The sequence below is a fragment of the Pipistrellus hanaki genome (genome assembly GCF_964339955.1).
Source record: "Pipistrellus hanaki genome assembly, chromosome: 12".
Classification (NCBI taxonomy): Eukaryota; Metazoa; Chordata; class Mammalia; order Chiroptera; family Vespertilionidae; genus Pipistrellus; species Pipistrellus hanaki.
The window spans coordinates 52,915,581-52,928,288 of record NC_140514.1 but is presented as its reverse complement, the minus strand read 5'-3'; the positions used below and the strand labels follow the sequence as shown (position 1 = coordinate 52,928,288).

Sequence of the window (12,708 nt, the reverse complement as noted above, 5' to 3'; positions counted from 1 at the left end):
GCCCTCCTCGCCCTCAGTGGGGTCCTCCTCGCCCTCAGTGGGGTCCTCCTCGCCCTCAGTGGGGCCCTCCTCGCCCTCAGTGGGGTCCTCCTCGCCCTCAGTGGGCCCTCCTCGCCCTCAGTGGGGTCCTCGCCCTCAGTGGGTCCTCGCCCTCAGTGGGCCCTCCTCGCCCTCAGTGGGCCCTCCTCGCCCTCAGTGGGCCCTCCTCGCCCTCAGTGGGGTCCTCCTCGCCCTCAGTGGGGCCCTCCTCGCCCTCAGTGGGGTCCTCCTCGCCCTCAGTGGGCCCTCCTCGCCCTCAGTGGGGTCCTCGCCCTCAGTGGGTCCTCGCCCTCAGTGGGCCCTCCTCACCCTCAGTGGGGCCCTCCTCGCCCTCAGTGGGCCCTCCTCGCCCTCAGTGGACCCTCCTCGCCCTCAGTGGGGCCCTCCTCGCCCTCAGTGGGGCCCTCCTCGCCCTCAGTGGGGTCCTCCTCGCCCTCAGTGGGGTCCTCCTCGCCCTCAGTGGGCCCTCCTCGCCCTCAGTGGGGCCCTCCTCGCCCTCAGTGGGCCCTCCTCGCCCTCAGTGGGCCCTCCTCGCCCTCAGTGGGGTCCTCCTCGCCCTCAGTGGGGCCCTCCTCGCCCTCAGTGGGGTCCTCCTCGCCCTCAGTTGGGCCCTCCTCGCCCTCAGTGGGGTCCTCCTCGCCCTCAGTGGGGTCCTCCTTGCCCTCAGTGGGGTCCTCCTCGCCCTCAGTGGGTCCTCACTCTCAGTGGGCCCTCGCCCTCAGTGGGGCCCTCACTCCTAGAAAGATGCGGTGACAGTCCCTGCAGCTGAGGAGCCGCCCCAGTTTGTGCTCACGTTGCCACCACCTTCCCTTCTCCCCCAGCTCCTGGCAGCTGCCAGGTCTTATTGTGGAGGCACAGCCCGCAGGGCCGGGTCTTATTGTGGAGGCACAGCCCGCAGGGCCGGGTCTTATTGTGGAGGCACAGCCCGCAGGGCCGGCAGCGGAGGTCTCAGGTGGCTCACGGCGTCGCCCTCGTGAGCCAGATGTCCTGGCAGTGCCCTCCCCACCCCCCACCCCCCTCAGGAGAAGAGAGCCGCCAGGTAGGGGCTGACTCTCACCGACAGCCGGCTCCAAACCAGGCCCACGCCAGGCGGTTGGTGGCAGGACACCGATTGTGAGGTGGTGTAGTCCAGGCTTCACCTAACCAGCACTCTCCCTGGGTGTGACAGCAGCTCCGCAAGTGTGCTGCTGTCTTCATTGGAGTTCCGGTAGAATAAACTGATCTAAGCAATCCGGCGTTAAAACATAAAACGAGGCAAACTTTCCCTAAAGCCAAAGTGGACCCGAGTTTTAAAGAAAGTGAAATAGAGACAGAATATATAGCTCGGAAAGAAATGAGTTTTAACAAATCTCTTGGAGCAGAGCCATGCAAATAGGAATTGGTCATGGGCAGAAGTTCCCTCCTGGCACCCGGCCTGTTGATCACGGGCAGGGGGTTCACGGAGTGTGATCCCGGGAAGCGCTTTCTGGGCCAGGATGAGCTAGGACCTCTGCCCTCAGTGTCTCCCGGAACCTGAGGAGCCCAGACTAAATTTCTTGTGAAGCAGGTGGCGAACTTTTCAGAAGAAGGAAGAAGCCTGTGCTCATCCAGGTTCCAGACGAGGAGTTGAGAGAGAGGAAGCTGCTGGAAGCTTGGGTGGTCGGGGAACACTAACAGGCAGAATCTAAGTAGAGGGGGAGCAGCTGGAAAATGGCAGAGACGTTGGTTTGACTTTAGAGACACCGAGAATCAAAGCGATCTGTCCCTGCTGACCCCATTCGGAGCTCTTTGCTTATTGACAACGCCTCGGCCCCGGAGTCCTGCCTCCTCGGCCCCGGAGTCCTGCCTCTGCATCTGATGTGCGTGTACGGACAGCAGCCCGGTGGCCTGGGTGCTGAGAACAGCACTGCCTCTCCTGCTGTCCCAGCTCCGTCTGGAGGGCGGGGTATCCCCGTCCACTCTCAAAAAAGGTCCTTATTGGATGATCCATGTTGTTATCCCTACTCGGCCTGGCCCCGTGGAGAGCAGGACAAGTCCAAGTCTACTGAACAGAACGCTTCCTGGGCGGCATCTGGGGCATCTGAGAACGCAACGTGCTTCCTGTGTCAGAGGAAAACCGGAGAGCAGGACTCTCCTTCGTCTCGCCGGTATGCTGGCTGGGGAGGAGAACCACATGGAAGATCACAGCACTCGGTGAGGTGCCCAGCTGGTGGTGGTCAGGGCACATGCCCGGTTGTGGGCTCATTCCCCGTGTGGGGATGCAGCTCGATCCCCAGTAGGGGGCGTGCAGGAGGCAGCCGATCAGTGATTCTCTCTTATTGATGCTTCTATCACTCTTTCCCGCCCCCTTCCTCTCTGAAATCAATAAAAACATTTAAAAACAAAAAGACCCAACGAGGATTCCAATAAAAACCAACAGCGCGGAAGTTCAGTAAATGAAACAGAAAGTGGTAACAGATGTGGAAGTAAATTAAACAGTGAAATACATTAATAAATGCTAGAAAAAATGTAATTAGCCATTCTGGACAGAATTCCTGCAGAGATACGCGATTGGACCTAAACTCCATGGCGCGCTTCATGACGGCTAAACAACAAATGACCAACCACGATCGACTGGATGTGACAGGCCAGGATTGGTGGCAGGACTGAGCCCCGGGTTCCAGCTTGAGCCCCTGGTATAGACGGAGGGCCACTGACTGGGACGGCATTTGCTCCAGTAGTTGAATGTGGATACAGTCTTCCAACAGGCGGAGCAAGGTGACCCAGACCGCAGCCGCAGAGGTGCCACCTTCTGTCGGGAAAACGAGCCTGGAGCTGGGACAGCACAGATGGGCTGTGTGCGTGTGGAGTGGACAGGCTGTTCTGGGCAGCTGACCCGAACCTACTCCTCTTCGAATGAGAGCAAAATGCAGATCCGGCACATGAGCCCTGTATCTGTCTCCTTTTTATGACTGTAATTTGCCAACATGCCAACAACGTGCCAATGTTTGGAACCTCATTGGCATTTGACAGCCGCCATCTATGTGTCCAAGCATCTATTTAGCATCTCCGGCTGAACATCCTGAAAACAACGTGAACTTCACACCCCAAACTAAGCTTCTCCCTTACCCCTGCCCCTGCACCCAGCTTGCCTGTCCCAGTCAGCGGCCCTCCATGGGGCTCAAACTGGAACCTGGGGCTCAGTCCTGCCGCCATCCTTGGCCTGTCACATCCAATCAATCGCCAGTTTCCTCAGTTCTGCCTCCAAAATGTAGCACAAACTCTCTCCACCATCATTGCTATCATGCACTTCTCTTGCTTAGATTAATGCAACAACCTTACTTAATACTGAACCTTCTGCCCAAATCCATTCACCACACAGAAGCCAGAATGAAATTTGGGGAAAAAATGTAAATGATATTGCCTCACTCCCTACTTTACTTTTTTTTATTATAGATCCATCAGCCCCTGGCTGGTGTTGCTCAATGGTTAAAGTCGACCCATGCACCAAAGGGTCATGGGTTTGATTCCTGGTCAAGAGTATGTACCTGGATTACAGGTTTGATCCCCAGACCCGGTCCAAGCACATGCAGGAGGCAACCAATCAATGCATTCCTCTTTTTCCTCTCCCCCCCTCCCTCCCTCCCTTCCTTCCTTCCACTCTCACTAAAATCAATGGAATAAATATCCTTGGGTGAGGATTAACAAAAAAATTTTATTGAATACTCTAAAGATGCAAACAGGCCCCGTACATCCTTTACCCAACTTCCCCTAATGTGAGTGATTTCTCAGGTGGAGAGTCCCCCAAATCCTCAACTTGACCTCCAAAGCCCTTGGGATCTGCCAGTGTCGCTGCCACCCTCTGAGCTCCCTCACAGTGGCCTTCTTGTAGTCCTTCAACTGAGCGAGGATCTAGGCCTGCGTGGGGCTCTTTCTTCCCCACACCCTCTCATTTCTCTGCTCCAGGAACTCCTCTTTATCCTTCAGGCATCAGCTTAGCTACCCCTGACTCAGTGGGCCTTCCTCACCCACTCACTCCAAGGGAGGTCCCCCCGCACCCTCTCCTCGTCAGCCACAGCCCCTGCAATCTAGAACGCTTGTGCAATCGAGAATGTTCAGCTTTTATGTCTGACACCTCTAGTCCCTACGTCCAACATGGTGAGCACGTTCTCTATCTTGATTGTGGCCCAGGCCACGCCTGTCACCTGCACATCACAGGCGCTTCAGATTGAACCATGGAGCAGCCCTGGTTGGTTCTGTTTCCATCGGGAAGGAAAGAAATGGCATCCTCCGGGCACCCTCTGAAATCCAGCCCCTCCCCTCGCTCAGCATCCAGAGCCTGCCCTGCGCTCAGCCCAGTGACAATGAGGGCGCCTCATCTCTCCTTTGGTTTTCCTTCAGTCACAGACCGGGACTAGCAACTTACTTCACAAACACTGAAACCTGAACTTCTGCTGCTTGTGTCCCAAGCTCCAAGCTTTGTGTAACAAAGGCAGAAAAGGGCCATCTCTTGAAAAGGACCTGGAAAATGATTATTTCTGGCAGAAAACTTGTCTCAGAGCTCATGCCTCCGAGTCCCTCGTGAATGCGTAAGGAACTCGGGAAGGATCGGCGAAGTGTTCCCCTCGCCCTCTCCGTTCCGTTGCTGAGAACTGGATGAGGAAAGTGACAGCGAGGTGATGATTGGGAGGGAGGGATGTGGGCGCTGGAACACACGGCCCTTGCAGGCAGGAAATTGAGCAATCCATCCAGCTTACGCCGCGTCTTTCTTCGGGCTTCACTTATGAGTCACCTAGCAGTTTTTTCTCTGCGATTTAGTTCCAATGAGTTTTTATTTTATTATTTTCAACAGTAAAAGAAAATAGGGTCCAAAAGCCAAAGCATATTTAAAAGAAGAGCTGTAAAAAAAAAAGAAAAGGAAAGAAAAAGAAAGAAAGAAAGAAAGAAAGAAAGAAAGAAAGAAAGAAAGAGAGAGAGAGAGAAAGAAAGAAAGAAAGAAAGAAAGAAAGAAAGAAAGAAAGAAAGAAAGAAAGAAAGAAAGAAAGAAAAGAAAAGAAAAATGGCGGTCTTTGCTTTGGCATATGGCATACCATTTTAACTTAATGCCATAAAGCCTTTTTAAAGTTATTGTTTAAACCTTTAACATATTCTCATCTGCTTTCTTGATGGGTGATGAGCCATCTCCATCAAGTTTTTAATGCTGTAAAATAACTGCAAATTAAATAGCTTCATCAAATTCAGGCATTAAACATTGTGGTGCAGGTGGCCGGTGGTGCTCTGAGCCAGTGGTAAGTGCGTGGAAACACTGGCCGTGCGGGCGGACAGATGGGAGAGTGAGGAGCGCAGAAAGCCATCGTCCGGCTGGGGGGACGCTGTGACAGCCCACACGGCCTTCTGGTCAGCGCCACGTCCATCCGCTGGAGGAGGGCGGCCGCCCAGCCCCGCTCACTCACACCAGAGCCGGCCGGGGGCCCACTGCACGGAGTCCTCCGCAGGGTCCGCCCCCTGGAGGCACCGCGGCAGAGTTGCTTGTTTTGTGCTTGTTTTTGCTTTTGTTGTTAAAATAATTGTCTCATAAGTTGCTCATCAACGGGCCCTGTTTCCGTATCACAAAACGTCAGTGGGAAGTATTCGGAGGCAGGAGAGAAAAAAGTCAACGGGCTGCTAAAACATGGGCAGCCCTGGCCGGGGAAAACGCAGACACCGTGTCCGAGATGCCTGCTGACCTTCCAGCCACATCGCTGAAGGTTTCCATTATCCCCGGAAAAGTCACGTGCCTTCTGCGGAGGTGCATTGAGCCTGAACTAACCATGCATGCCACCTTTCCTTGGGGGGGCTCAGAGTACATTTGGTGTATTTAGCCAAGCAGAGGCAGGGGTAGGGAGCTAGGTTCTTTTCAAGTACAGGTGCCAAAAACGAAAGCATCCTGCTGAGCGATGGGGCCCCGGGGACCGTGGTGGCTGCCTGCACCTGCCGGGCGCTCCTGTGCCAGCGCCTGGGCTGGCCCCCGAGAGCACAGAGAGGGAGGGAGAGGGAGGGGCAGGGAGGGGCCCCTGGTCTCCACGGCCTCCTGAGGCTTTTCACCGTTTTCCCCGCCTCGTTCTACTCCCTAAGGTGCCCTCAGCAAGAGAGCGCCCTGTGGATACTCTTTCCCCTCCTGACACTGGAATGCCCCGGCATTTGGCCCTAAATTCACGGGAATCAGAGAAAAAAGAGGGGAAGTGACCCCATGAACTGTTCGCTGGAGCCTGGGCATGGCTGGCCAGCTCCCTCGCCATCCCCTTAGGGTAGGAAGAGCAGTTTGGAAGCTGAGTCTCGGAGGCCCTAACATAAGCGAATGGTAAACTTCTCCCAGGATGGAAGACGGTCAGTGCCAAGGTCCGCAGAGCGTATGTTTTTCCTGTCAGGGGGTGATGTCGGTGTTGGTGATTTGGTCTCGGTTCCTTTGCCAGGCCCAGAAGCCACACCCCGGGGGTCGCTCCTGCCAGGTTTCCTCCGGCCTTTGCTGGGTGTTTCTCCACAGAAACCCCTGTCCTTCTGCGGGGCCGCTTCATGGGGCCAGGGCCCTTTGGGCCTTGGAGAGGCTGTAGCATCCCTGGCCCCAGGCGTTCATGCCGGCAGTGCCCCCCTTGCTATGGACACACAGAAACACCCCTCCTCAGCCCCGGTGGCCTTGGTGTTTGGGCAAGAGGTGCCCCGCTGAGAGCCGCCCCTGCAGGCCTGGCCGGGGCGGCCCTGGCTCCACCTTGCCGTCCGGAGCGACCAGTGCCTCTTTCCCCTGCACACATCCTCCTTGTCTTTGCAGCTTCGCTCGCATATTAGTGGGAAGGATTCCAAATTGATTCCTTCATTTGACATTTCCTCATCATGTGAACTGAGCCCCTGCCAGCCGCCTCAGGCCCTGACCGAGGAGCCCGGGGCCTGCCGGCCATGAGTTACCGGCACCCACGTCCCCACCTACTCATCTCTCACTTGCATGTTCATTCCCAAGCGTCGTCAAGTCCTCCCTGGCCCTCTGCCCTGACTTCCTGCCTGGGGCTGGGCTTCTCTGGCACAGGGACCGCGCCTCCTGCCTTTGCTTCTATCCCCCCTGCAGCCCCCGCAGGGGTCTCCGTGGGGGGGGCATTCGGCCAGCGCTGGGCGGACCGAGTGAGCCAAGACGTGTGTGTGTGTGTGTGTGTGTGTGTGTGTGTGTGTGTGTGTGTGTGTTGCCAAGGGGGGATTCAGTTCTGTGACAGGATCAGGTTCCTGCCAGGTCGTGTTTTTCTCATCTGAAGATCCTGCCTGTCTGTCTGCCATCCGCATGGAACGAGGAAACATGCCGGCGCCCCGGCAAACAGGACACTTTCCACGCGTCCTGGGCGCGGTGAAAGCGGGCCAGTGCACTTCTGTTCCCTGTGCACCGAGTGAGCCCCTCCCACAGGCGGGGCGTGACCCCTCCCGGCAATGGCTTCGGGCCGTGGAATGAGCTCAGCCCCTCGGGGCACGTGGGCAGCCGAGGCTAAGCAGGCAGAAGGCCGTGAGTGCAAAACGGGGGGAATCTGACGGAGAAATGGAGGCCTTTTGTTTCGTTTTGCTTCTTGTGTTTTATAGAACATTCCAAACACGTAGAAAGTCTAGAATGGCATAACGATCCCCCTGTGCTCATCGCCTGGTGTCAGCAGTTACCGCCCAGGGACGTTGTTTTGTTTGCATGTCCACCCCTCTCCCTCCCCTCCACGTACATTGTTTCAAGGCAAATCCCAGATCCTGTAATGGTTTCCATAAATATCTCCATAGGAACCTCTGAAGACTCTTTTAAAATTGCCACAAAATCATTGCCTATAAACAAATCCATAATCTCATAATATCTCCATATTTCTGTCAATGTTCCGGGTTACAATTGTGGTGACTTTTTCAATAAATCAGAAAACTGGGTCAAAGGTATACCTTCATTGAGAAGATGCTATGAAGTAGAATAAAGCAACAGGGAGTACAAATGAAATAGCTGGGGAGGTGGCGGGAGGGTAGGAGGGGTCTCCTGAGACCTGTCCAACCTCACAGCCTGGCACCCCCCCCCCCACGCTCGCCCCCTGGTGGCGGGACCCTGCAGGGGCTTCCGTTAACTCCTCGGGAGTGTTCACTGCGCAACACACAGAGCTCCTACTGTGTTGCCTGCAGTTTGATATTCGGCCACATGGCAAAAATGTGTGTGACCCGGGTTTTTGTAAGTGCTGATTGACCGCGTAATGTGGAAGTCAGAATATTAAATAAACATCTCTGCCCTTTCCTCCGCAGGCAGCCCAGGGAGCCGCGCTCCACGCTCTGTCTGACAGGTACGTTTTGTCATTTTTATGAACTATAAATTGCTTTATGAAACATCGAGCCCTATTTATCGTAGCATATAATTCATAATCGGATTTTGTCCCTCTCGTGTTTGGGAGCTGGGGTGTTAAACGTTTTGCATGCTTGGATTTGTCATGCCCGTGTGGGTTTATTACTGCCAAAGTCGCCGTGTTGTATTTCACAGGAAGTGTGGAGGGTCCCTTGTTGTTAGTGAAACAAGAGACACGGAGCCGGAGGGAAAGCCCTCAGCGCGCAGTAAATGCCGAACTTCGGAATTGTTTGAGACCTGAGCTCATTTTTCAGCAATAAGTACTTCATTTGCTTTGAGGTGTTTTCCTCAGACTTTTTCCATATCATTTCCCGGGAGCTGTCTGGCTTTCGATGCGATTCTCCCGGAAACACTTTATGCAGGTCACCCACCTCCCAGTCCTGAGTGCCTGGCTCCTCCCACCGCGCTTTGGCTGGTTTTCTGACTTTATTATGAATGAGATCTACAAACCCAATCAACTGTCACTCAAACTGTGTCCACATCTGGCTTTACTGTATGGGATCTATAGCTACTTTTGAGAGCAGATCAGGCCCTTTTTCTTGTTGGTTCATTGTTATCTTCACTTGTTAAGGTTCTGCATGGGGGGGGGGGTGTGAGATGGGGAGCCGGATGGCCTGCCCTGATGAGACCCGAGATCTGGGGGGTGGGGGGTGTCCCCGCTGGGGGGCATGGCCCACCAGGGCAAGCGGCCAATACTTCTGGCCTCTGGTGGTTCTGCTGTTTTGGTTGCTGGGCTTTTATTATATAGGATAATAAAGGCATAATATGCTAATTAGACCGGATCACCTTCTGGATGAAGCCGGGGCTGCGAGGGAAGCCCGGTCCCGGGTGCCTGCCGGTGACCAGCGGGAGGCCCTGTCCCGGGTGCCTGCCGGTGACCGGCGGGAGGCCCGGTCCCGGGTGCCTGCCAGTGACCAGCGGGAGGCCCGGTCCCGGGTGCCTCCAGTATTTCAATAAAGTGGTGTAAATAGATGCAAAATGTCAGCATGACCTCTGGTAGAAGGAATCAAGCTATTTTAGGAAGGTATGGGCTCCCTTTGAAGACCTGGTTGCAAGATACAATCAGAAATTAGGACTCCTTCCCAGAAGACACGTGGCCCAGTCTTGGCTGGCAAAGGTCCATGGGTGATAAACAGCGCTGCTCCCTTTGACTTTGTTCTGGAAGTCCCTCCAGCCCCTCCTGGCCAGGCCCGAGCTCAGCAGCCAGTAAGCTAGCTCCTGGGCCCCTGTTGGTTGCATGACCAAGTGCAGGAGAAACCGTCCACTGCCTAGAGACAGAGGCTCCCATTGTCACTACTCTTCCACAAAGTCTTTGTCCCCCGTGGAGTAGAGCATTTCCCCTGAAGTATAACAGTTTTTCTGCTCAAATTTGGGGGAACTGGGCTCATTTCAAAGTAATGCGCCTAGCCGGGGGTTGTCTGCAGCTCCCTGCTCTGTGCTGCTCCTGTCCTGTGTCCACAGGCGTGATTTCCATAAGTGAGAACCATCTGTGACCATTTGGAGATGCCATCGGAAACCCTCCTTTCCAATAAGGACGTAGAACACCGACTGAATTCTTAGACTCACATTTTCTAGGGTCTTAGAGACCCAGCAACAGAAGTCATTTTCTACCACTTACCTGACCTGGGAGGAAACCAGTAATTTCTAGGAAATGATTGACCAGGGTGGGGATGAACTGCGTAATATCTGCCCCAGGTTCTGACCTTCCCGAGGTGGCGATCGAACCCAGGACCGCTGCCTCCTGTCGCCTGGCACTCACCTGGTACACATTCATGTACACCGACTATTTTGGTTTCTAAACTATTGTTTTTCAGCACATTAACCATCTCTTGATATAAAACTCCATATGAGGCAGCACTTTCATTTTTACCCCAGAAGAACAGAACCCTGTTTAGGCCTTAAGGGGTGCCCGAGTTCTGCACGTCGCGTGGAACAGGGCGACGCAGGCTGGCCCAGGCCCTGGCGCACGGCTCCCCTCTTGGTGTCTGTCTTGCCAGTGCCTCTCGGGCCGTGCCGCTGCCCTGTGGCCACATAGCCGCCCGCAGTGCCCGGGGCACAGGAGGTTTGGGAGGGGCTGAGCGCTGTTTTGCTTTAAGATGTGCAGCTTGGTGATGAAGAGGGTTTGGCTGGCTGGGTTGGGGATGTGGGTTACAGAGCAGGAAGCTGCTGTTGCTCTCTGCCTCCCGGGCAGGAGGCCTGCTTCCAGGGCGCGGAGGCGGGACCTGGCAGACCAGTGACAATTCGAAGGGCGGCCTTTTTCTGTCCTTCTGAGGACGTAGCAGGTCCCTCCCTGTGCGGTGTCAGAGGGAGAGACTAGCCAAACGCCTTTGCGCGGCCGGCCTCGCCTGCCTGGTCACCTCTCCGTGTCCTGTTTTAAGCAGGCATTCTGTGAGAGTGGGTGTCGGGTAGCTCAGATTGTGTGCTTTGGAGTTGTGAGTCCGTGGTAATCAAAGCACAGCCCTGGTACAGTAGAACGATGAAACATTTCGTTACCTACATTTAAACATCGTCTGTGGTCAGCCCCTCAGAAGACCTTTGGCCTTGCTTTGCTTGGCCTGAGGGATGAGCTTAATGTGCGGTTCAGCCTGAACAGCCAGTGTGTCCGCAGGTGAGCACGGGGTCACAGTCACAGAGCAAATCTGACGTCCCCCAACCTACGCCTGCCACCGGCACGACGGGAAGGGCCAGTGTAGGTGGGGTGGCCTGTTTCTCATTCTTTCCAGCATCAGCTGTAGAGTGTTTCATCTGTCACACGCCACTGGGTGTCCGCCGGCAAACCGAAGGCTGGTGGTGCCCAAATAATGAAAAACATCAGGAGACCAGGGCAGGACAGACGAGGGGGCGAAATTCTCTGTCTGGTAGACAAGCCAGTCACAAGAAAGCCTCCACTTGCAAAAAGACACAGTGCTTCCCACCTACTCCTCACCGTGTGTGCCTCTCGGGGTCTCTCGTCCTTACGGATTGTGTGTCGGTGGTGGAGAGGGGCAGGGAGAACCGGGGTAAGTGCGCCCGAGGCTGGCTTGTCCAGGTGAGCCCGTGTGGGCGCACTGGGAAGCGGGCACCGCGGGAATGTGGGGGATGTGCAGAGTGCCGGCGAAGAAGGAAGGATGCACGCAGCATACAAAGTCCCCTCGCTGTGATTCACTTCCCCTCTGAGCAGTAAATAGTAGATAACTGGGGAGGGGGGTGAGGGGGAAGGGCCTGTGATTTATGAGGCCGAGCAGCTGCGGGTCTGCAGGAGGCGGAGGTCCGTGGTGAAGCCTGGGAGGAGCAGGAGGCAGTGGGGACTCGTGTCCATCCCCGGCGCCTCGCGCTCCGGAGGCGGCCTGGAGCCCGCAGCTTTATGGCTGATCGGGAATTCACATTCGCTGCGAAACCTCAAGCATCATTTGCAGGAACTCAAGCTTTATAAAAACGGAGCCTAATTTCATCTGAATAAATCATGTTCAGCTACAAATAGGAGGAGCTGGGGAAAATGTGCTCGGCTAAAAATAAATAAATAAAAAATAAAAAGGACGAACAAGGAAGCCCACGTGGAAACAGTTGCTGAAGCGCTGGCAGTCGGAGGCTGAAATCGCGCATGTAATCATCTCTGAAATGTCAGCCTGCCGCGCAGACAGGCCTGCGTGTTTATAGCCTGGGAGACGCATCACCAGACTGTGCCCTGCCAGCCCATCTGGCAATATTTCAGCTCCAGGATCCATTTATATTGAAATCCAAACAACCACCATTGATTTATTCATTTGTGCCACGAGTATGTATGGAGCGCATCCCGGGCCCAGCGGGCGGGCGCCGTGCGGGGCAGGCTGCGGGGCGGCCGGGGCGGCCGGAGCGGCCAAGCGCCCCGCGGGGCTTCATCGTCCACAGGGCCGCCGGCTCCCGCGTTTGCCGCTCTCGGCTCAGCTTCCTCAAGTCAGTCTCGCCATCGAGCGTCCTCTTCCTGTTCGGGAGAAGAGGATGAAAGGAGCTGCCTGAGGAATGGCATAAAGTGAAGGGGTTTCACCTCCCTGTGAGTCTGTCTGCATCTAAAAGCAGGACTGGACGTGTCCCCGAAGCAAGGCAGGGAGCACTTTCCAGAAAGTTCCACGTTTGGAACCTGGAAGATGCCCAGGAGGCTCACTGGAGAAGAGTGTCAACCCTGAGCCCACAGCCGTCTCTGGTCTCCAGGGCCAGGGGCTCCGCCATGACATTCTGGGAGCCGTGTGAATAAGCCTCCTGCCGCGCTCACAGCTGTCAGTGACAGCCGCCGGCGACCACAAGGAGACTGAGCTTCAGGAGGTGGCGGGATCAGCCCAGGCCACCGGAGCGAGCGGCAGAGCTGGGTCAGGCCCCCAGGC

At 55.5% G+C, this 12,708-nt stretch overlaps 1 protein-coding gene across 5 annotated transcripts in view; it reads left to right on the top strand.

Annotated features, from left to right (window-relative positions):
- Nucleotides 1-12,708, top strand: part of AFF3 (ALF transcription elongation factor 3) — a 464,310-nt gene that overhangs the window by 381,070 nt on the left and 70,532 nt on the right. For all 5 annotated transcript variants that reach the window (XM_084900321.1, XM_084900320.1, XM_084900323.1 and 2 more), the window contains one exon: nt 8,275-8,312. In XM_084900321.1, coding sequence (XP_084756447.1) covers nt 8,275-8,312 — 38 coding nt within the window. The remainder of the gene's footprint in view (nt 1-8,274; nt 8,313-12,708) is intronic.